Here is a 25,457-nt window from a genome sequence, read left to right as displayed (position 1 = left end):
TAACTTCAGATGGTGGCTAAATGAATGGTTGTAAGTTGAGATCTACCTTTGATGCTATTTTTCAAACTGCATCTTGGAGAAACTTAGTACTCTTTGGAAAATATTCAAAAGATAATTTGTAATTCTCACTACACTTTTCCTAAAAACAATGTACAAATGCAACCACAGTGGACTTTGGGCCTTGCTCTAGAGCAGGGAAGAAATTGTTTTCCTCCAGTTGTTGACAAAATGCTACCTTCCTCATCCCTAGGAAATCATCATCAAAGATAAATTTAAGTAACTCTACTTGTTGCCACTATGTAATTCTTAATTCAGGAATGAAAATGATGGAGAAGTTGGGTTAAAATATGTCTTATAATATTTTTCTATCCTCACTTCCCTGCCACATTGCATTCTCTATCAAACATATATGCCATCCATAGCAGAATGAAGAAAAAGCTACTAGAAAGCTTGAAAACTACTGAAAGACAAAAACTCAGTAAAAAGGTTGTTGCCTTGCTTTCCATTAAAGATGGTTTGAGTTATGTCCATCTAGTGTCACAAGATTAAATTAAATACTTCTTTTGTAAAACTTAATTAAATAGCAATGCTGTTTTTTAACATTTAAATTTTTTTTTTAAAAAAAATCCTTCATATAGAACTCTTTTCTGAACATCTAATCATCCCGTATGAAGGAGGACTTGGGATTTGTTATGTAGATTGAAATCAGCTTGAGATCAGTATTCTAATAGAATTTATCTCTTGGCAAAATTATAAATGCCAGGTGCCAATGTACACATTAGCCAAAAATATGATCTTTCATACTCCATCTTCTACTACTTGCCCCATCTCAGGTTTACTTTTCTGAAGCTGTCAATTCTGCCTGTATCAGACTTATTACAATAACACTCAATGATCTTTCCCTGCTAATTAGGAAAGTCTGAAATGGTATGAATAACCCCAAGAACTGACTGAAAAACTAACAAAGTAGAGTGGAGAAAAGGAAAAGGAATGTCCCAGAGGAGGGAAAGTTAAGCATGTTAACCATAAAACTCTCTAAAATGCTGCCAAGAAGAAAGAAAGTTGAAATTGTGGTGCACCTGCTCTATTACCTGTGGTTAATTCTAGTCTGCTTGTATGTGTGTTTTGGCCGGCTGTGATGTCAAGAGAAAGAGGCGTGGCAACTTTGGAGGCAGGTAGATAAAGGATTCAAACTAAACAGGATTCCCCAGTTCTGAGAGTGGAACAACAGTGGAATCACAAGTCACCAGAGTCAGGTAAGCTTGTTTATCTCTCCCTCTCTTTTCTAACTCTTTTTGCTTCTCTTTTTCCTTCTTAAATCTTGAGTTAGGAAAGGTCGGTTGAGGATAGGCGGGGGGGGGGGGGATGCTGGTGAACTGAAAGACATGCTGCCTGATCTTATTATTTACTGAGGAATAAAATCCACAATCTTGCCCCAGATAGCATTGCAGTTCAAACCTAACATCTGTAATGTAAGATTTTGAAGAATTTTTTGTACCTGAATTTGTTTTAATCTTTTTCTTGTGTTTCTCTCACATTCCTTTCAAGCCTGATTTTTCTTCTTTTTCTCTGGAAGATTTTTTTTTAAAAAAATGTTTTTATAAATCTGCACAGAGTTTTAAAACTACTTTTGTAACTTCCTGTCTCCTCAAAAAACTCTTATTCTTCCTTCTATTTGTTTCCTTTAAGATTGCAGTCTTTCTTTCTTGTTTATATTTCTGGAACAAAGACGAAAACAGGAGAAGTGGGACAAAGGAAAATGATAGGAAAACAGATTATAATTCAGTTTCGGTATTTGGAAAATTGGAAAATTGTACTAGGGAAAGAGATAGGAAAATATATGGAGCAATATGGCAAATTATATTATGAACATAATTTCCAGAATTGTTATATCTGAGCCTACTGACAATGCCTTTTAAGTACTGATAGAAGACACTTTATCAATAAATATGCATATACAGTCATGTTAATTTGAGTACTAATTGCAATAAAAAACTATAGCTTTTATTTTTGGTGTGTTTAAAAGACTATGTAGAATGCTCTGAACCATGTTTAGAAGGGGATCCTACAAATTGTAAATTAATACATTCCCATCCCCATTCTTGTTCCAGCCCTTCAGCTCAGTTTTTTCTCAACCTTGGCAACTTGAGGATATGTGGATTTCCAGTTCCCAAAATCCTAAACTGAGAAGCTGAGAAACAGCTTTAGTTGTAAGGATTACAGCTCCCCAAAATCTAAGCTAATTTTAAGGGAAGTTTGATAGATGGATGCCTGATATGAGTGTATAGAGCTTTTTAAAAATGCAGTATTGTTAAATTGCAGGGTCAAAATTCTTCAGATCACTCCCCAGAGGAGACTTTTGTCCAAATATAGAATTCTAGAAGCCATTGTTCTACACTTCTATTGTACCTTGTAACTGAGAATTCAAAATAGTCAAATACTATAGCTTAACCATGAATGTGTGCGCCCATTGCTCTGACAACGTATAGTATCTGGGTTTATTAAAGTCACAAACAGAAGGCAGGATAAAGTAATGATTCTGAAAGGATAGAGCTGATTGCTTATTATGCTCTATGAGTCATAAAATGTAATCACTTCTAACTGCAATTCCAAATCAATATTTGTATTACTGCAGATCAGGAATTTTACAAAAGAAAAAAAAGTATTGTTAAACAGTGGAGAGTCATTCCTTGTCATTCAAATGCAAACCACTGCACTTTCAGTGTGACTTCAGGTTTCTATGTTGACATAATAAGGTGTTTTTGTCTTCTGTTTGTTGCCAGGTTCTTCATAATAATCGGGGTAATCTGGGTAATCTAAAAGCCTTCTAATGCTATAAATCAAACCTCATGAGGTAGCCTTTTTGCCCCTTTTTTACTTTTTATAAAACATATATGGGTTCTGGTGAGAGGACAACTTTGTGTGTCCTTATTCTATATCCACTCATAAGAATCTTGTGGCATCACCATCTTAGGATTTCACTCAGCATTATAAACAAACATACAGGTAGATAAAAGAAATCAAACTCCCCTTTTCTCTTTAGCTGAAAAACTACTGATCACAGGGTGTTAGTGTGATCGTAGTATGGTTTAATTTCCTTCTTTTTTAAAACATTTTTTAAACAAAATCTAATTTCACCCCCCTACCCACTGCCATGGGTGGCAAACACTGGCAGAATTGTTCACAATTTTATCAAAATTTGTAAACTTTTCTCCAAGAAATGAAATTAACATTTAAAATATAGAGGAAAAATTATAAGGAGTCAGATTGTCTTTCTTGGCACTTTTTCAACATGCCCACTCACTCTAAATTGTTAAGTGCCAGCTCTTCCAAAATATTCAGTTATCTAACCATTCAACAGAAAATGAAAAGAGGCAGGTGTTAAGCTCAAAAACATGTGGCTCTTTTACTAATTTCCCACTGGTTCATTAGGGCCGTTCTACAAACAAGAATAATACTGGGTCCTGGAGTGATGCTATCTTTGTTTTTTCCAGTGCCACTGTGGGACTTCTAGTGATCTTCACACACTGCACCGATTAACTTCGGAAATTAACTGTTTCTGCTATAGATTCTGAAAGAAAAAGACATTAAAATAGAGGTGCAGCATTTCTTCCAAAATTATGGGATGGTGGATGCAGTCATCGTTTGGCAGCAACTGCTTCTAGGCTCCTGTGTTTCCTAGCCACTCTGAAGGTTTCCACACAGTGGGTGTGGGGTCTCTATTTTGTTTTTTATTTTTGTCCTTCTCCAAATAGCAGACACAAGGAGAGAAAAACAAGAATGGGGGCAGTTTGCTACCTAATTGATGTTTTTAGCACTCTGTTGACCAGCTGGAGGTACACATGCTAGCTCAATTGGGAAAAGGTGAGAGCACTCATTTTTTAAAAATAGCTTTTGATATATATTTTTTGTATATAATGCTTTGTCCCTTGGGACAACGCTTCATGATTTCTTCAGCAAGTTTGTAATCTTTGTTTAAAATTTTTCTACACTTTTAGGTAGTACACTTCATATAAAAGTAAATGACAATTTAGACACGTTATTTAAAATTTATAGTTGTTTAAAATTTTTCTACACTTTTAGGTAGTACGCTTCACATAAAAGTAAATGACAATTTAGACACGTTATTTAAAATTTATAGTTGCATGCATTTGAATATGGTACATAAGTAACAAAACCAATTATACTTTTGTCACTGAAGAAATAAGATATTAAAGCCCAGAAATAAAAGTCCAAGTACAATTGTGATGTGGGACTTCCTAGTGGAAGAGCCTCCATTGGGATTATCTGGTCCACCATTAAATAGACTGGAATATTTTTATTTCATTTATTATATTTACATCCTGCTTTTCCTCCAATAATTTGGGGTGGGATAACTAGCGCTCTCATCTCTATTTTTTGGGTGATTGTATTCTTATGCAGTAGGTTAGGCTAAGAAAAAATGAAAAGTAGTTACCTAAAATCGCTCAATGTCTGAAGATGGACATGGGTCTGGGCCTCTCCCTTGGTCCTGGCATAGATAGGTCCATATTGACTGTGTGCCATATTTCCCTAAGTTATCCAGCAACTTCAAGAAGAAAAAGCTGTCTTGTTAGCCGTATTGAAATAAAATTCGGTCCCTAGCCTACTAGATATTTGTACCTAAGACTATAAATAGAGAAAAGGCCATCTTTATGTTGTAGGCATTCAGTTGTTTGGGCTAGTCCTTTAGGTAAGTAGATAGAAAGGTATCCATGGTTTTCTAATCTTGAAATCTTGAAAATCTTTCAGAAAACTTTTTGGTTTTGTTTTCTCTAAACAGACAGGTCAGTTTTGCCATTTCTGACATTTCCCCAATCCATTCATCCACTGTGGGAATTTCATTGTTTTTACATCATTATGAATACAATAATATTGTTGAAGTTACCATAAACAAAATTAATGTACCATAAGTCTTTTCTAATCCATTGTCCATTAGTCCCAGTATAACCACTTTCAATTTCTTTGCAATATTAATCTTTAAAATCCTTTACACCACTGTGTGAATTTGTATCCAAAATTTTTCAGCTTTCTCATAAGTCAACCATGCATGATAAAAAGTTCCCTGATGCTTTTCACATTTCAAACACTGCTTTGAAATACCCTTGTACATCTTTATAAGTTCTCTGGTGTCATATACCAAAAACACATCATTTTATTAAAAAGTTCTCTTAAATTAGTATACAATGTAAATTCAATACTATTTACCCAAATTTTCTCCCAAATGTCCATCTAGCTGTGCAAACGAAAACCATTGAAAACTATGTCCTCCTGCAGCCATTTGTTTTTTTTACTTTACCTGAGTCCTGTTTTTTTTTCCCAGTGGGAAGAGAATTAAGCTGCTCAGGAGCCTTCGAGTATAATCTTTGACTCAATGGTGGTGCTGCCAGCTCCTGTTTAGGGGCTGCCAGTTGGCCATTGGCCAATATTAGAAGGACATGACTTGTTGGCCTTTGAGAGGAACAGAATGTTCTGTTAATAAAAATCCAGGTGGAACCCAACTCTTGCCATCAAGTTTAATTAGTGAAGATAGGGCACAGAGCAGAGTGACTTGTAGCATTTGAGGGCTGTCTGACAAAGGGATCCCTTCTTTGTGAAACTTTCCTTAGTAGACGACCTCTGCCATGGCCTTGTAAGCTGTCTGTCATTTCTGAAGCCATGATAGAGCAGGGTTAAACTTTAAACATATTAACTGGATCCTTAACTTGGAAGAATATCTGGATTCTTCACCAGAGTTAAAAAGAACAGCATATGCCACCCTGTAAAAATATTATTAGGATTAGACCTACAGTGTAATATATCTTAATTTTCCCCAATTGCTTAAAACATTTTAAAAATAGCAATGATCAAACTTTAATTGCCAATATGATAGAAGAGAAAATAGAATGGAGAGTGATCGTATTAAATACAAGTACATTTACTTAATTCTAAATTGAATCAAATATAGTTTTTGTTATATCTTTTGGGAATGAAGCCCCCAGCATTTTATTCATTCTACTGGAAATCACATACACTGCTAAAAGCTCTATTCCAGTGTTTCATACAAATACACACATACACACACACACATTCCTTCTCTCACACTCAAACACACACTCACACACACTCATTTTTTCTCTCTCATACATAAAAGTTATTAATTTTTTTAATAACAATAAGAACTAATATAAACTAAAATAGAAGAAAAGAAAAGAAAAAGGGAGAAATAAAAGAAAAAGTGCAAAAAAGCAAAAGAAAATGTACAGTGGCTTCTGATCTTTTTTACAACAGTTATAAGTACAATTACGTTTTTTCCTCTTATTCTATGGGTGCAACACTACTCTCTTCTTTCTATAATCTATCCTGTCTAATCATCAAAGCATAAATCATAAGTTCATTTTTTTCTTTCTTATGCAAAACTCCAAAAGGAGCTTCCAGTCATTAATGAATGTGGATATTGCCTTTTCTCTAATCAAATAAGTCAATTTAGCCATTTCTGCATGTTTTGTCAACTTCACCAACCATTTCTTCATTGTAGGTTCTGCCAAATCATTCCATCTTTGTGCATACAATGTTGTTGCAGTTATATATAAAAATAGCGTTCCATGATTCTTTTCTAATTGCTTATCCATCAGTCCCAGGAAGAAATGTTTTAGTTTCAATTGATATTAATCTTTAAAATCCTCTAAATCATTATATATGTTTGAACTCAAAATTTTCTAGCTTTTTGACACATCTACAAAGCATTTCTTATTCACACTTCCAACATAAACTCGATTTACCTTTACACATTCTAGATATATATTTTGGGTGCCATACACGAACAGTACATTATTTTATAAAAATTCTCTTTAAGATTATATTTGTACATAATGTAAATTTCAATCATTTCAATCACATTTTCCTGTTGTTCCATTTGTATATTCTAATCAAAGTGTTAGCCTATTTTATCATACATTCTTTAATCTGTTCTTCTATTTCAAATTTTACTAAATATTTATACCTTTTAGCTATTACATATTCATCCTTTGTTTACAATTCCATTTAAAATTCCTCCCTACAGTATTCAATGTAATGAATTCTTTTGTTTACTTTATTCTTTTTACTCCAGTGTTTCTTAATCCAAGCAACTGGAAGGGAATTCTGGGAGTTGAACTCCACCCATCTTAAAATGGCTGGGATTGAGAAATAGTGGCCTACTCTGGAATGTAAATCTACTTTGCAGACGATACTGGCTTAAAGCAAATAACAGTCTGGCTTTCCATATCTGTACCATATGTAGTGAGTAATACTGCTTTAAAATATTTATAAATGCACATATAGAGACAGCATTCTTTTAAGTCAACAATATTTATATCACAAAATGGATTCTGCTGTAGAATTCTGGGTCCTGAGTTCTTTTTACTATATCCAACCCTATTTTAATGCTTTAACCAACAATCAGTACTGAAGTAATTTCTCTCATTGTCTCATTAGAAATTAATTATTTTGCTCTAGAGTTCTATGAATTTTGACTCAGATCTTAAAATCCAGTTTCCCTCCACTGTCACTCATTCTGTCTCTGTTTCTTTGTCTCAATTACTTTCTCTGCCAGCTTGTTCAAAATATTTGTAAAAAGACTAGAACTGTTTGTAACCTCTAAATCAAGCATGTCAACTTGCAATGTATCACGACTTCTTCCCCATTGCCGGCAATGGGGTGGGCACAGTTTCATCGTGACACATCTGATCTGCGGGCTGGCAGTTTGACATGCCTGCTCTAAGTAGAAGCCTTGTTTCTTTATCCAGGTAATTGAGTTTGCTGTGTGACATCACCATGACATATCAATGTTCTCCATTAACTTTGCTTATTGCAAGCTAGTTGGGAAGCATACAAATGACAACCACATGATTGTCACTGTGAGAAGCTGTGATGACTGTAAATGCAGGCCAATTGCAAAGCATTTGAATGGTGATTATGGGACCCTCCAATAGTCATAAATGCAAGGCTTAGCATCAACCTGTATTTTTAATACACCCAACTCTGAATAGTTGCTAAACAAGGGAGTCAACAAGCAAGGATAACTTGCATAGATAAAGAAGTGAAAGGGAGAATTCTGGAAACAGGAACATTGTTTTCTATTAGGCATAAATTTCTGTTCATAGGAAACTAATGGATAGCCTAATAAAGATTTTCTAAAAGATATCATTTTTTGGCAACAAAAGCAATAATCTTGTGGCAACTTGAGGCTAAAAAAATTATCCATAAAGTATCACATACCTGGAGTATCATGGAAGGAGAAAAAGAAAATGGCAAATGGCAAAAGGACAGTTCATAAACAGAATTGCACATAAATATGGCTGTTGCTAAAATGGTAACTAAGTACAAGAAAGACTGTATTAGACTTTTGAGTTGGTTAACATATATAACATGATAAAAATGTGCAAGTGGATATTAAAGACTGTAGTGGGACAACATTACACTTTCAGCTTTCAAAGTGTATATGCCCATTTCTTAAGACAGGAATGGGAACCATCAGCTATTGGGCTTTCTATCTACACTATTAACTTTTTATCAAGGCCATAGACTGTTTACTACATTTATATTAAGCATTTAATAAATAAATGCAATTGTTTAAATTATCCTCTATATTTTCTACACTGTCAAAAACCTTTGCAATTTTGAAATCTCAGATTGGTTCTCTAAATTTTGGTGATCAAAATTAACAGTTTGGAGATGAGAATGCTTGGTCTCCTCTTATTATACTAGGGAAATAACATAGCAGTAGCCTTATCAGCAAACCAGATTCTTGTCCTTTCAGTTAGTTTATAATCTAGTTACACAATCCATGACAAAATTGTGAAGTTTGATATCTCTACTTTTCATGCCCCACCCAAGCCATTAATTTCTCTGCCACGTCAGATACATAGGGACTACATCTCTAGTCCAAATTAAAATAAAATGATAATCATTTTATAAAAAGACCCAATAGTATAAATGAGGGTTAAAAACAGTCCCTGCCATATATTTTAATGTCTAAATACTATATTAAAGTGTCAAATCTTTTGGCCAGAAAAAAGACGGAAGGATGGAGGCCATATGGATTTTAAGAGCAGCTTATTGCACAAGGAAGTAGCTGCTTTTGAAAAGACCTGGTTTGGGAGCCATCTTACTTTGATCTCTCAAGGAGAGAGACTCTGAATTGATTGAATAAGACTGCTAGATTCCCTTTGGACAAGATATTCCCGTTGTTAGTCTGGATCCAAGTCATACCAAATTCCTATATTATGGGTAATTACAAACACATTGAACTGTACTCAAGAAACAAATTGGCTATTTATGATATTGATGTAGTATCACTGTAGTGGCTCCCTCCATCATAGTTTGCAATCTTTATTTTTTATTTCACTTCAAAATATACTGGCACTGCGTATGATTGTTCCAAATAATTTTTAATTTTACTTATGCTTGAGTATTATAAAAGATCTGGACAAATGCTTTTAGCCCTCGAGGCAGGTGACCTGAAAGTGTAACATAATAAATGAATGATTAATCATTAGAATCAATTATCAACTTAATTTTTCAAGCTAAAATTTTAAATAGCTACCTCCTGCAGGCTTTTTAACACATTCCACATCTGGAATGTTCCTGTGGATATGAATATATCATGTCTGATCTACAATATCAGATATATATTCTTGTGTATTAGTGACCTTTTTAATTACAGTGTTCTGAATATACATTTGTTCTTTGTGATTGAGACAAAAGAGAAAAAAAATGGCAGTGAATGAACAGGGCCTTTTTTTTTTTTTTTTTTTTGTAAAATGTGGGAAACCTTGGACCAATACCGTCGTACCTTTCAGCTCAGCATATTCACAGGTTTGTTTAGGAAGCACAGTGCTATATAAATCACTGTGTATAATATCTAGGAAGAAAGAAGCAATATAAATATACTAAGCAAAAAGGGGATTTTTTTAGATGTAATTTTAGAAGGAAATGAAGTCAGATAAAACAAAATAGAATACCCCTCTGGAAATACAATGATTGAAAGTCAGATGTAACTGTATTTGAAATTCTTCTAGTCTTTCCAAGAAAAAAAAAACCTTTATGAAAAGAATTATTTCTCAGAAGTTTGGCAAAACAGAATTTTGGGGAAGTTTGATTCAGAGATCCCTTGATTGGGGGGGGGGAATCGGTCTATTACTGAATATTAGTAATTGCCCCCATTGAGTAGTGTGTTAAATTACTGCATGGAAGTAAAGGAAATGTAATTTTATGTATCAGTAGTTGATGTCCACACAGACATGAATAATATCTTCTATAAAACAAAATCCCAATGTCTCTTGTATATAGGTTACCTACTAGCATATGAGATAAAGTAGCAGCCAACACTCATGTAAAGCAAAAATGATACTGTTAGTGTTCTCCAAAAATAGTGAAACTATTCAAAAGTCAATCTTCTAAGTGGCTAACTTACCAAAAAGGGAGACAGAATGGGAAGAAAGAAAGAATCATGCTCCCTTTCTTAAATTCATGGGGAATGCTTATTCTAATAGTTCAAGAACATTATGCCTGACCATTGGCCATACCAACTACAGTATACCTGATGGGAACTATCACTATCCAACAGATATCTGGAGGCTGCCTACCAGCTTGGGGAACATAACACGTTTCATGATATAGTGCAGCATGTGTTAAGAAGCTAAAATTTATTGGCCAAGGGGCATGGTAATGTCAATGATGGGAACTGAGCTCCTTCTTTTTTGAAGGGATAGTTCATTTTCAGTAAACTTGATGTATTAAATCAGCTATTGTTTAGCACATTTACAGTAATGTCAATTTTTTTAAAATAGGCAAAAATTACTACTGAGAAGTGATAATTTGCTGTCCAATATTTATTGCATGATTATACCAATCAAATATAGAATTGCCCAACTTTGGTATATATTGCACCCTAAGCAAAAAGACAAGTCCTTGCTCAAAAGAATGTTTAAAGTAAAAAAAAAAAAAGCTGTAATAGACAAGAGCCAAGTAATGAGGTATGAATGAAGCTACATTAGATGTATGTAGGATGGGTATCTACTGAGGAAATGAAAGTGGCATTTAAGAAATAGGAAAAAAGGTTGCTGAAGCCAGCAATTTTTTCTTTCTTTCTCCCCAGCATGTTTTACCCTACATCATGATTATGCCGTGATTGCACCTTCTATCTAATCACTAGAACTTTGATCATCTTTACTCTATTTCTTGCCTTCTGTGGGCTTGCTTTAAGCCTCTTGTGATATAATTTTCTTTTGCGATAGGCGAAAGTGCAACTAATGTGCTGGGGTCAGCTTTGCTGCCAAGTTCAGATCCAATCATCAGGATCCTGATGAAATTACTTAGTCTCAGACGTCAGTGGCTAATGACTTACGTGCAGCTTTTTTTATACAGTGTGTTGGCAGGAACCAATGTGCTTTGCTGGCAAATATGAGGTGGTAGGAAAATTCTTTGTGGGAATTACAGTTAAGTGTGCTGAAAAAAGCTTTATAAACTCTAGCATCCTCATGATGTTTCCCAGTATCCCCCAAACAGGAACCATAATTAAATTATTTTAGGAAATATCATATATCAATATTTTTGCTGGAGTGATATATATCGGCTTGCAAATGCAGTTTTGCATATCTTGTCAAACTTTTCTGTTTGATGTAGAATGAATAATTCAATAGGTTGCCTTATGCATATAAGTACAACAAGCTAAAAATAGATCTGCCTGATTGGATAAGTGAAATCTGGCATTTGGTTTTTATAGTGGCCAAACAAAAAAATTAATACATGAGTGCCGTTGCTATTCAGCAATTCACTTTTAGAGTCATACCATCTTTGATTCTCCACCATTAAAAATCTAGCTGATCACTAAGATCATCAGGGTAGATCCATGCGCTGAGATTGCTAGGATGTCTTTTTGCATCTTGATCAAAATCTTGGGTTACCTGTTGCTGTGTTATCAGTATATCCATGAAAACCAAACAGCCTTTGGAACACTTTGATGATATTATATTGGATTTAAAATCATTCCCTCCAAATGTCCTAAAAATAGCTCCCTTATCCACACATATATATATATATATTAAACATAGATGATATATGCTTTCAATCCTCCATTAAAACCAACCATAGTATGACAATCAATTGGATGAAATTTGAAGTTTCTGTAATGAATTGAAGTGAATTAAGGCTTAACATTATTTTTTAACTAAGATAGCTATTGTGTAATGGAAGAAGAAATGAATGAGATTGGTGATAAAAGGAGGGATGAGAGAAATTAAGAACTAGAATATATCTGGAAGGGATACCTAAATTGATAACTTGTTGATTTAAAGTGAAATTTGATTTTGGTAATTGTAAACTGATAAAGTTATAAAACAGGTTTAGTAGTAATAAAAATTTAATTTAGAAATGGAATATTTTAAACATATTATGTTATTTGAGGGAAATAGAGAAGAGACAATGAATGTATTTAGAATGTCTGATTACCCAAACACCACGGTGTGTCCTGAGTACCTTTTCTTAAAAATTAAAAAACCAATAAAATATTTTCAAAAAAACCCAAACCTCAACCATAGATAGAAACAAGAAGTACTGGAAACGAAAAGAGAAAATGCATAAGTATCCTACTGGGAAATTTTGAGGAGACTTACATAATATTGCATTGTTACCTTGCAAGACTATGCAGAGTACAACACTTATGTTCTGTCATATAAATTATTTGGACTGATGTATTTTGGCATTAGCAGTGCTATGCCAAGTCTACAGAACTTGTGATTAAGAAGGTAGGCTTTGAAATAGGAAGATCTCAAATTTAAATCTTGTTTATGGCATTTAACTCCATATGTCCTGTTTGGCACTTCAGTCCTATTTTAATTACATAAATATTAATATATGATTAAGCACAGTTACATATTTTTGCCAAGTTTGGATTTGAGGTTATATAAGTCATCTAAAGTGTAAGACTGATGTAGAAGGAGTAAGCAGAGGAGTATATTGCCTTGCTTCATCTTTTCTCCTCTACTTCTATTCCTTCTTTTTAGAAGTGAAAGGATGAACCAAGACAATATACTGTACTTAAAGCTTCTTCTGCTTTCTCCTTCTACATTAATCTCACACTGTAGATGATTCCCTGACACATTTATATCTGGCCCGGGAGTTCAGCTGAAAGGTCTGGAGAACAGATTTAAAAAGTCAAATATCTTCTGTCCAGTAATTCTGTCCAGCAAATACCTCCCAACCGCCTTTGTTTAGTAGTTCTACACAAACAGAAGATGGAGAAAGCTGTTCTACAAATATTTGGCATCTTTTGTTATTTGTGTGTTGTGGTTTCAGCTAATTATTGGGTCAAAATCGGTTCTTATAATGTAGCCATATGCCATAAGGGTTACTAAGTCATGATAACTAGGTTTGAACAACACAATAAGTAAAAAAAAAATAGAACAAATTAAAGTTACTGTAATAATATACCCAGTCACTCAGTTCAGTGTAAATCTAAAATGAGAAAGGACTGGAGTCCTTCAAATAATTATCTGGGTTAAGGGAAATTGATTTTCAGCAAACATCTCTACATACTTACTTTCAGGTAGAATACAATCATTGTTTTCTTTCACTTCGCTTTTAGTTAAACCTATAACATGAAGGAAACCATTTGGCATAAAAATTAGATTCTTCAAAATACACATAGCCAATCCTGAGTCAAATTTATAATAAAAATACATTAATTTTCAGCATAAAGATATGTGGAAAATAAGAAAACAAATTAAAGATTTTAAGAAAAGTATGTCTCTGACTCTCAAGAATTGGGAGAGAAAATTTCTAGTTAAATCTGACACTAGTTTGCTAGGCATAGCATAAAGATTATCTATTATAACTTTTCCAGCCCATAAAAATAGAATTATGAGGTGCTGCATTCAGGAGATATCTTCCATATGTTCAGCAGAACCCTTTTTAAATTTGAAACGGTGTTCTCATTGAACAAGGGCATGGATTAGATTGTTGTCTATAAGGTTGCAGATTGTCCAATAGTATAACTAGTGGAGTTAGGAGTAGCAGATGCTGAGAATAGGCTCAACATCATTTTCAGGATTGAAATTGGAGTACACCAAAACTGATATAATTTCCACAGCATACTTTTTTGCCTACATGGAAAAAATTTTTATAGTGTGAAACAAAATGAAGGACTAAATGGTTTGAGATACACACACACACACACACACACACAAGACAGAGAGATAGACAGAGAGACAGACAGTGTGTGTTCTATTTATAATACTGCCATTGCCTAGCATTCTTGCATTAATACTGGAGTTGAGAATGCTATGTTTACCCTATTATGTACAGTTCCAGTCTTACTGAGTGTGCGAATAGCCTTGGATTCTCAATTTTATTATTTTTATTATTCTTCATATTCTACAATAATCAGACATATTGCATTTGGCCACTCAGCATCTGAGACTAAAATATCTTAAGGTTAACTGGATTTTTTTTTAAAAAAATCTTTATAACATACATTTCATGAGTAAGAACTCTTCTCCAACTACATACCCTGTAAATATATTGGGACTCCCAGAATTTTAAACAAACCTGCCTGCTGCAGATCTGATGTGTACTAAGCAACAGCCTGTTGATCATCTAGCCTTATTCCAGAATAACACTAATATTTGCTCACTTGCCTTTGCTCTCATGCCAAAAGCCCAGTATATATTTTCCCATTTCTTCCTCATTGCATACAGTGTGAGAAATGCCCTATGTTGTAGAAAGAAAACAAAGAAGTAAATAAAGATAACAAAAGTGGCATGAGTTTAGATATGAGTTTCATGCAAAGAAAAACCATAAGTGTCCTGATTTCCTATTCAAAATTTCAAATTCTGGACAATCTGCTTCTGCCTTAGCAGACAAATTGTTTATGTAAGTGTAAAGTTGGTCCAAATTTGCTAATTTTTATTAGCAACTACTAATATCTGGGAGACTTTTTCTTTGTACAAAGTATGTATCCTAGTATTGATTTTATAGCTTTTCTCGATTCAGCAGAGTTATAAGTGGCAACTAGCAGGAATCCCTAGTAATGCTTTCTTGGAACATGTATTTTTTTCAGTCCATCTAGAAGAAAAGCTTTTAAATGCAATATTGCTAGCATGCTACTCATGATTTTGTGATTGTTGCAATACTTTCAGGGTTTGCTGGGATAACACGTTACAGGGTTTGCTAGAACACCACTTTCATAAGCTTCACTCTTCAATCTGGGGTATAAAAGATTTTGAATGTTCAACACTTTTTGAAAGCATTTGAGATCAGCAAATGGCAAGGATCTCATACAAAATTGCAAGTTGGTTTTAAAGTATAGTGCAAGTTATTAGAAAATAGAGGAGACTGAACAGAAGAAAAAGGCTTGCTAAATATTTACAAGTGAATTTTTGGCTGAGGTGAGTTTGATTGGTATACACACTTATGCTAGTTTAGTTCAGTTGTGATAAATATCCCTGGATATGATTTTGTTTTACATAACTTCCAGTTCATGGATTGCATAAACACTCATAGCTATTTGTTTTGATAAGTATTTGTTGGTGATTCAGCTGTTCTGTGACATTCATAAATTTCATTAAACTATATATGATGTGTTTGATTATATCCAAGAATAATGTGGATTCAACATATGCTTAAAGGTATGGTGTATGACTTTTAGTGTTATGTAAGACTACAATGAATTACATGCTGCCCATATCTAATATCTTATGAGATGTTGCATAAGATTGTGAAAAAAATCTGAGATATGATGATATCCTGAGATTTTGAAATTTGTTTCATTTTTCATTACTTAGCTTTATAATGTTGTGGGCACCATTTCTGGACATTCATAGATATCCTGAGGCTGACAGTCACTGTATTAGTGACCCCTGAATTAGATGAAGTAAATGTTTCCAGTATTCTCTGTCCATGTTCTGTAATAACTTCTATATAAGTTCCCGAGTGAGGAGAAGGATGCATTTAATTAAAGTGGAATGCAAGAGTCCAGCCTAGAATCCAAATGTACTCTACAACACTCACTCTAGAAAAAATTAATTCTGAGGAGATTCTGTGTAATAAATGTATATATTTTATGTGCAATAATGTATACTGCCTTTCCTCCAAGAACTATGAGCTTGTGTCCATAGTGAATATTTTTCTGTTTATTCTCACAGTCTCTCTATGATGTTTGAGTCAAATTTAAGGATAGGAATTACCCAAAACCATCCATCAGATTTATGATGTGAGAGAATCTGAGACTATTTTGTTCTTGTGTGATATTATTGAGCACGATGGACCTCTCTTTCCAAGATCCCTGTCTGGCTATTCAGCCTGGGGCAGCCAGAATTACACCATAAAAGATTGTGACTATGCTTTTATTGCTTTTGCACTTTGTGACTGAAAGGTTAAATAACTCCTTTTGGTGCCTTGCTTTCTGCTATAGCTGCATCAGCTTTTGCTGACTTGCAAACTTTCTCTAGTTTTAGATCTATTTTTAAAAATAGCTGCTACTCCAGCTTATGCTGCCAACAGGGGTACTAATGGGGCAATTTATCACAGCCTGAAAGAATGTTTGAATATTGTGCCTTGTTTGGATCTGTGCCCATCTCAACCTGCCAACTCCCTGCATGGTCTTATCTCTGCTTCTTCTCAGTAGGGGTTATGTGTTAACACTTGAACTTCTCTTCTTTGTAAACCAAGGCATGGAATTAGTGTGGGAAAATTGCAAAAAACAAAACAAAACAAAACAAAAACCTCTGCTGCAACATTTCTGTGGCTCACAGTGACATACCTGATTGAAATTAATCAAATAACTACATGCAAAGAGGCATGGTCTATATGGTTTTAATCCCGAAGTGGATTATCTTAAAGTTGGATAAATATCTGGAGGTGTGGGAATCTTAAGGGATTACTGGATAGATCAAAGGATAAAGTGCCTTCAACCCAGTGATTGCAATGATGTCTTTCAAATAGCAGGACATGGAGAGATGGAAGGAAGAATATTGTAATTTAGCATGAAGAAAGAATTAAGTGCTATCCCTCCCATGCTTTTCCAAGCAGTTATTAAAATTACTCAAAGGCTATTGTAGAACATTTACACATTTCTATCATGCAATGTGTGCAACCTGGCCAGAGATCTCTGAAAATGGTACAGCAGATTGGCCATTTCAATAAGTTGCAACTAACAAAATGTTACAAAGCATTCCTCCAAAAGGTTTTTTTTAAGAGCAGCAGATAAGTGATTTAACAAAATAGTAATTTAGTAACTAAGATTTTTCCCACTAGTTAAACTGGAATAATTGTGGAATATGGTGGTGGAGGTGGATTGGCTATACCCCAGCCTCTCCCCTTACAGGGACACACACACACACACACACACACACACACACACACGGTTGAATATGGTGTGACCTTGAGACTGTTGGAAACTTGATCAGCCATGAAAAAGGCCTCCTGAAAGGCACAGAGCCAAAGAAAAAAGTCAAATAAAATGTATTTGTCCCATTTCCCTGGCTGGTTTGCTTTCTCTACAGAAAGGAACTAAATGCTTAACAGCCTGGTCTGTCTGAATCCGGGCTGTTCCTTAGGTAGTTCAGTGTATAGAGTTGTTCTCTCCTTTACCTGAGTATCTCAATCAAATTGAATGAGAGAGCATGTGCTCCAAAGAGACTATCCTTTCCCAGGCTACAAGGTACAAATTGCAGTATGTGAAAGAAGTGATAGGAGCTAGCTTTAAGGAAGTCAGAATTTAGCAAGATTTTGTTCTGATTTTCATGCTACTTGCACTGTCTTCATACTTTACTCTTCCCAGAACAGTGAATGCAGCATTTATTATAGAGTTGAGAAACAATATAGGTAGTCCTTGCCTAACGACAGCCTTGTTTAGTGGCCCTAGGAAGTTATATTGGTGCTGAAAAGCTTACTTTATGACTGATCCTTACCCTTATAACCATTATAATGTTTCACAGTCACAGGATCATTATTTGCCTGCTTTGCATCTGGCTTCAGACAAGTTGATTCAATAGAGAATTTGGCAGTAAAATCGCAAGGCATGGTCACATGATGTCTCACTTAACGATTGCTATGGATGCATAAGGTTGTTAGTCCATTGCAATCTCACTTAACAACTATGTCATTCAGTGATGGAGTTATTGGTCCCAGTTGTGATAGTAAAAACAAGGACGATCTGATATTAATCAATTCATAAATATCTGCCTAAGGATAAAAGGCCCAATGGCTATGCAAAGCTGAAATTGAAAGTGAGACCAGCCTAGATGGCTACAACACTTTGAAATAAAATGCTACCAAAAACAAAAGTGGATGATGAATCATAGCCTGCCAGCCTTTTTTTTGCAACATCCAAAGCCCCTGCAGAAAGGGTGGTTTACAGTGGATACCAAGCACTAGTTCACTATTAGGGCAGCGTTTCATCTCTTAAGGCCCCTATCTGGCCAACCATAACTGGCAACTGAAACCTTTGACATTTTATGTAAAGCCCAGTGTTGCCTTAAGCCAGGGGTGTCAAACTCAATTTCATTGAGGGCCGCAGCAGCATTGCGGTTGCCCTCAAGGGGCCAGATGGGTGTGGCCAGAGTGGGTGCAGCTTACTGGGTGGGCATGGATGGAATGGGTGTGGCCTACTGGGTGGGTGTGGTTTCGGCAGGCAGCAGGGTGCTCTCCTTACAGCGCCATTGAGCCGGGCAGTGCGAAGCTCGCCAACTTTGCACCTTGCTGCCTGCTGAAACCAGGCAGGCCGGGGGCTAGGCAGCATTGCACTTCTCATCAGATTCGTGCCACCCAGCTCAGCTCTTGCCGCTGTGAGGAGAGCGCCCCGCTGGAACCGGGCAGGCTGGGAGCTGGGCGGCCTCGCATTTCTTTTTTGATTTGCGCCACCCGGCTCAGCCTCTCGGTGCTGTGAGAAGAGCGCCCCGCTGCCTGCCGAAACCTCTCCCCCAGAGCCCATCAAGCCGGATATGTGAAGTAGGCGAGGGCCATTTGCTGGCCACTTCCAGGTGATGGTGCATTTCTTCATACCTCACAAAGGGTGACACCTCCCCAGCATGCACCCAAGGGGTGGGGCCAATGCAGCAGGGGCTGGTTCTTCACTGTTTCCAGATGGCCTTGTGGAGCTAAGACTGAATGTGTGGCCACCACAAAATGTACATTGGCTCCCGGCCGGCCTGGGCCAGGACCAAGGCAGAAGGAGCCATTCCTTCACTGTTTCCAGGATGGCTTAGCGAGCTACATGAAACCACTTCGCGGGCCGCATCCAGCCCCCGGGCCTTGTGTTTGACATGTCTGCCTTATGCTGACAGAAGTTGTGTTTATCATATGTAGAGAGTAGAGAGCATCATATAGAAAGTAGAGATATTGACCCTGGTGTGCTAAGGAGAGAAATGCAAAGCAAAAGTATTCCCTATTAACAGAAAAATAGTCAATTCAGCTAAGCTTACATGTTCCAAGGAAATGCTTTATGCATGTCTCTTACCTGTTACAGTGGCAACAGGTCAAGAAAATATCTTTCTTCACTTTGGAGTCTGAGATTTTTCATTTCAAAACCCTAGAAATGAATCTGGGCCTTTTTTATGAAGAGCACCTGTTTTTCCACGGAACGCAGATGCCTCTCATATTTTTCCTTGTAGTTTGGCAAAAATGAAATAAAAATTTTAGACCTCCCATTGATGGTATCATTTTGCCTTACCAGACGGTGACTGAAGAGGTGGTGATGGTTAATCTATTTATGAAAATAATTGTGGAAACATTCTGTTATATCAGGTGCTCAACTTTCTTGAATAAAGGCTGTCCTTAGCCTTTGAGTGGTATATGCTACGAGGTGGTAAAGATAAAAACTAAAATTTATTGAGTATGCCTTACATCTTAAGGTAAGATGTATATTCAAATTGTAAAATGTAGTTAAAATAATGTCTATCCATGTGTTTAATGAATTCCCTCTAATATTTGCAGTTTGATACCAAGATTCAATAGACAACTTTTAGAATCTAGAATCTTCTACATGAAGGTCTGGGAGTCCAGAATGGGTACCTGTTATGGCAATGGTACTAGTCTGCTGTGGATCTGGCAATGGCTATTCTGTGTAATTTCCTGGTTGGGGATAACATCTTCCAAATGTCCATTCAAAGGGAATACAGTGGGAGAGAGTTTTTGAGGATCTCAGAACTGTCTGGCAGATGGGAAATAAAATACAAGACTAAGCAATGTCTTGGTTCATCACTATGTTTCTAGGTGAATTACAAAACTAGCATTAACAGTTGTGACGGATTGCTGAATGTAAACAACACAGCTTCTTTCAGAAAACCTTTTCTTGATTTGCCCAACAGACTTCCATTTTGGGCAATATTTGAACTATGGAGAACTATTTTTAATGCTACAATTCTGCAATTATCTCTGAGCTATGGTAAGAAAGGACAGAAAAATATGAATTAGCCAGATTAGTTGACCAGAGTGAGAGAAATACCAGGCTTGGTGAATTTTCCTGTTGCAGAGTTGCTTGAACTAGCTGTTGTATCCTGTTTGTATGAGAAGGTATCCAAAACGGTAAGAGAGGTTAATCTAATTAGAAGTAGAAACATAATATGGAATTATGGGATATTTTTTGTCATCCTCTGATTCATTCATTTATTGCTATGTGTACACTTGTAGCAGGTGAGCCCCAAGCCTGTATAGCAATTTCCTCCTATGTTTGCCAACAACTGTCCCATCTCCCCCTCCCCACCACTATCCAATTTTTACAGCTCTTTCTTCCTGCTAACCAAAATGAGCTGTCCTTCTTTGCAAGTGTCCCAGATACCAACCCAGTTAAGTATTACCAGGGAAGTGTTATTCAAGCATCCTTGCGTGGGAGATCATGATGCTAAACTAGTTTGACTGGAAATGAGGAGGCGTAGGGACCTTGAGGTGTGTTGACTTTCTACGTGGTGAGCAGAGGAAAAGGGGAAGGAAGGGGTTCAGTCTCTATGATTTGGTCTTAATTTCTCTAAATATCTTATGTGCTGCTGCTATCTTCAATCCTTTCCAATATGACCTCCATCTTTAATCTCAAATTTTAAATGGGGTTCCCCTATCTCTTTTTTCCTGGTGTCTGTTATTCTTTTATTTCCCTTATTCTTTTATTTGTTTACTTATTTTACTTTCTAATTGCATACTGGGCATCCCTCTCTGTGTCTGAATATTTTAGGATGAGTCACATAGAGTGAAAAGGTTTTGGGAGGGAAAACAAACATCAGGCAACTTCTTGAGTTGCAGGATGGGATACTGCCACTTATTGCTAGAAAAGCATATTTGGTATTAGATATACAGTTAAGTTACATATAGAACTTATTTTGGTTTTTTTATTTGTATGTTTATATGTCTACAATTTATTCAAATTTACTATGACTAATTGTTTAGTTCTTAAAGTGGTCTCAATGAGACTTAGATATACAGTATTGGCAGTGACGTTTCAGAAGCTGTGCTGATTTTTTAGTAAGACTTGTAGCTTTGGTTCACATATGGCTGCTCACAAGAATCAAATTGGTATGTCTTTCTAACCTGTGAAATTTGAAAGTTTGGTTTGGTATAGCCTTTGGAATAGTTAACACTAATCTGACTCAGTCTTTGATCTTCGGATACAGTACAGATTGTTGGGAAAAAAATAACAGCATTAGGGTTTATTTTATTTATTATTTTTATAAATAACCCACGGCAATAAACATACACAATTCTCCTTTCTCCTCCTATTTTCCCAACAACAACAACCCTGTGAGATGAGTTGGATTGAGAGAAAGCTCAGCCAGCTTTCATACTAAAATGGAGCTAGAATTCACTCTCCTGATTTCTAGCTTGCTATCTGATTCATTACACCAAACTGGCTCTTTATATAGCTTGGTGCAAAATAATCATTTTCTTTATATTACTATGTTCCTTTATCTCTGCTGCTTGAGTATTGCTTTTATTTGCTACATTTAATAATAAATTATCTTTTATAGATATTTTTGTATTTCTGCCATCGTTAGCTAAAAGATTTTTTCCAGTGATAATCAGCCACACAGTTAGCCAAGAATAATACAGAACAGAATTGAATCATGTGTTTTAGTTTTCTTTCTTCTCCATTGCAAGGGCTGAGCACCACTTCTAAAGTTGTAAATACTCTGCAAGTCACATGCATTTTTCCCCAGGATGTTCCCAGTTTCAGAGTGCTAGCCAATGAGGTAATTCATTTTCCTCCAGCACCAAGCTGGCACTTCTGCTATTTATAATGGTAAACTCTTTGTAAATCATCACTGCCTATGCAGCGAAAAACTTGATGATATAGATGTACTGTTTGTATTTTATTCCCATTTCATTTATGCTTTTTAAAATACCTTATACTTCTTTTGTAAAATATGTGTTAACTACAAAATATTTGTGTAATTCCCAAAGTGGGTAGCATTATTTTGAAGTTCAAGAAAATGCAGAGAAACATGATCAGATTTAGGGTCAAGATTTTGTTTCCACAATTTCCTGTTTCTTTCTTTGCAATTAGAAATAAGGATTGGCTTCATTTATAAATAAAAACTTGTTCAGCATTTCATTTAGGATTCTAGAGCTTATAGAGATTATGAGATACTATTAAAGTACTAAGTAGTTATAATTTTCTGTATTAACAAAATGTAAAAACATTTGGAAAAGAAATATAGTTGTCTTTCAGTTTCTTAATATATATTTACATATAAGCTGATAAGATTTTTATTTGTGTTGTTATTTCTGGTTCTTTTTCACAATCTATGGTATTTTAGAAATTAATATCTAAGAAATTAATATCTAAGAACACTGAATGCTAAAAAAAAACCCAATACAAATGACTATTGAAAATTGGTTTAATTCTGGAGGAATTTCTTGGGGCTCCATCACCATTTTGGTTTCTTCTAGATTTTAAATATGTGCTTAAATATCACAGAAGAATATATCTGCATACAAAACTTAGGCAACTAGACTAAATTATATTTTTCAGAGAATCCTATAGAGAAGCTCATACAACCAAACATTTCCTGGAGAAGGAATTTGTGTCTATTTTATGCCTATACTTTCCCTCAAATATAGCATATCTGAGAGCAATGAGAATTTCAGTTGAGGAAAATCATATTGAAAAAGATAAAAAACTAAAAACAGTGACTGGAGATTGTCCAGTGCTAAAAATGAAATAAAATCATTCAAATTGCTAGGGAGAAATGTAAAGATCATCAAATCCAACACCCTGTTCTACCGGTATGTACAATCCACAGCGCTGATTGTAGCTAATACTACTATTAGCGTAGCTGGATGCTTACAGCATATACGTTGGCTGATCTGAAAAAAAACTAAGCAGCTCAGACATGATGAGTAGTTGGATGACAAACCACCAGGAAATTCTAGATGGTAGATTAGAAGAAGTAAAATAAAAAACAATCCTAAGAAGAAGGAGTGGCAAACCACTTCCGTATTTTTGCAACAATAACAACAAAAAATAACCTGCATGAAGTGTTAGTACAAGTTGAGCTAACATGAAGGTGTATGTCATGTGAAAAGAACAACCAGCATCTACATAAACAAATGCTGAGAATGCTAGTTTTTTCAGTGGTTGCTTTTGTGATTTACAGCATAAGGTGAGGTAGATGTTTTCTAATTGTAACAAGTAAATTAGAATAAGTAACACCCATTGTGACTGATCAGATATCTACTGTTGAGTCCAGAGATAGAGTGGCTTGTTTTCCCTTGAACCCCCACAAGTCTCCAGGGGAAAAAGGAATCTGGAAGATAGAGTGCAGGTATGTGAAGGCTGAGACATGCTTGAGCCGGCACAAAGGGTGTGGTATGAGATCTGAATCACCATCTCACATTCTGACTCACTAGTTTCTTTTGATGGAAGAGAAACAGATCGGATAATAAGGTAGACCTGATTTGTACTTCCTTCCCTAACTCCGCCCCCCAGCCCTTCCCCTGCAAAAAAATGACAGAGAGTATAATTGGTCAGTGTCAGATCAGTAGTAAAGGAAGCAACATTTTTAGATGCATGCTTTTTTTTAGCAGTATTCATTACTGCTGACAAGAGGTGGATGACTTCTCTTATAAAGATGCAGGTATGTGATTTTGATAAGCAGGGTCAAACTGGCATCATGAGTTGATGATTCATGCCTAGTGACAAGTCTACTCCCGCTGGAATTGAATATGAGGCAATATTGGCGCCTGTAAGGAGAAAAAAATAGTGATGATAATAATAGTTACCTTCCAGGAGAAAACAATTGCCAGAGAGTTTGGAGAAAAATGTTGGTTGCCTACTACTCAGGTCGTGAATTAGGGCAGGCTTTCCTGAAAGCCAAAATAATTCGTTGTCTCCCGTCATTGTGACTCCGCTGCTCTGTTATCCACGCAGTTACAATACAAAGTGCAGAATTTGCAAAACTTCAACTAATTTAGTCCCAACCTACTTGAATCTTTTCTCCGATGTTTCATTATGTTTTTAAAGTACCATCTGTAAGAATACTACCTGTGTACCAGTTTTACAAAGCATGACAGAAGGAATTGTTGGGGTGGCTTCATGATTATGTGTGTTTCTCCTATAGATACAACATCTTCAAACGTCTGTTTGAAAGTCCCATAACTTTTCCTACTCAGGCCTAGCCTTTGCTGTTAAGTCTAAGAAGAACAGGACCTATTCAATTAATTTCAGTCATTATACGTTGCTGTTTTCTTACAACACGCATGCATACCCATTTACACAAATATACTGATAATTATGTTTGCTTATGTTTTTGGTGATATGTAAGTTTGCACTTTTTAATCAGCTAAACCTTTAATAAATGGCAGACTACACATATGAACACAGTAGCTGTGGTCACAGAGAACACTGAAACCGAATTCCAATTTAACAAAAACAGTTGCTGTGTTCATGTAACATGTTATGCCTAACCAAATAATCGCTATTATGACTTACCAAGTTGCATTTAGTCCTCATACTAAGGCTGGCTTCCCACAATACAATGAATTACAAATGATCCAAAGCTATTTTAGCCTATCCTAGCATGTTGCATGAACCCAGCCATGATACAATATGAAGAAAGGGCATACAAATGGTTTAAATGTTGATCACCTGCCCCCAGTTTTGCAATACCATAGACTTACTATACTTTTAAATAGTAAAATCAGGGCAGAGGATTTAGAATTCTTTCAATGCTTCTTCACTTGCCTGCACAATTTGCAAAAGCAAAGGAGGGAGGGACTTTATTCAGCTAATCCAGAGCACAGATTTAATTATTGAAATTCTTTTCCTTTTCTTGTAAAGACGGGGTGGGGGAATGATAAATGTAATCTCTCCCTTTGCTCTTCTGTAGCCCTACTTCCCGGACATTTTTTAAACCAATGTATGTATAATTGGGACAATCCCAGTTAAACCAGGGAATATGGTAATCTCACCCACATCTTTTCAGACAAATGAT

General features: G+C 35.7%; 1 protein-coding gene across 5 annotated transcripts in view; it reads left to right on the top strand.

Annotated features, from left to right (window-relative positions):
* The first annotated feature begins 1,174 nt into the window (after window positions 1-1,174).
* GRB7 (growth factor receptor bound protein 7) overlaps window positions 1,175-25,457 on the top strand; it is an 82,955-nt gene continuing 58,672 nt past the window's right edge. Inside the window, exons 1-2 of one of the 5 annotated variants that reach the window (XM_039358779.1) lie at window positions 1,175-1,256; window positions 7,109-7,278. Coding sequence is in view for 1 of the 5 variants with exons in the window: in XM_039358778.1 (XP_039214712.1) it covers window positions 3,843-3,864 (22 nt within the window). In the remaining 4 variants the exon portion in view is untranslated. Of the gene's footprint in view, window positions 1,257-3,494; window positions 3,865-7,108; window positions 7,279-24,027; window positions 24,102-25,457 lie in introns of those variants that run through there. The other 4 variants (XM_039358780.1, XM_039358781.1, XM_039358778.1 and 1 more) reach the window with 4 other exon arrangements.

This window comes from Crotalus tigris, unplaced genomic scaffold (assembly GCF_016545835.1).
Source record: "Crotalus tigris isolate CLP2741 ecotype Arizona unplaced genomic scaffold, ASM1654583v1 scf7180000019068.10715455, whole genome shotgun sequence".
NCBI lineage: Eukaryota > Metazoa > Chordata > Lepidosauria > Squamata > Viperidae > Crotalus > Crotalus tigris.
The sequence above is the reverse complement of the archived record's forward strand: the minus strand, read 5'-3'. Positions and strand labels throughout refer to the sequence as shown.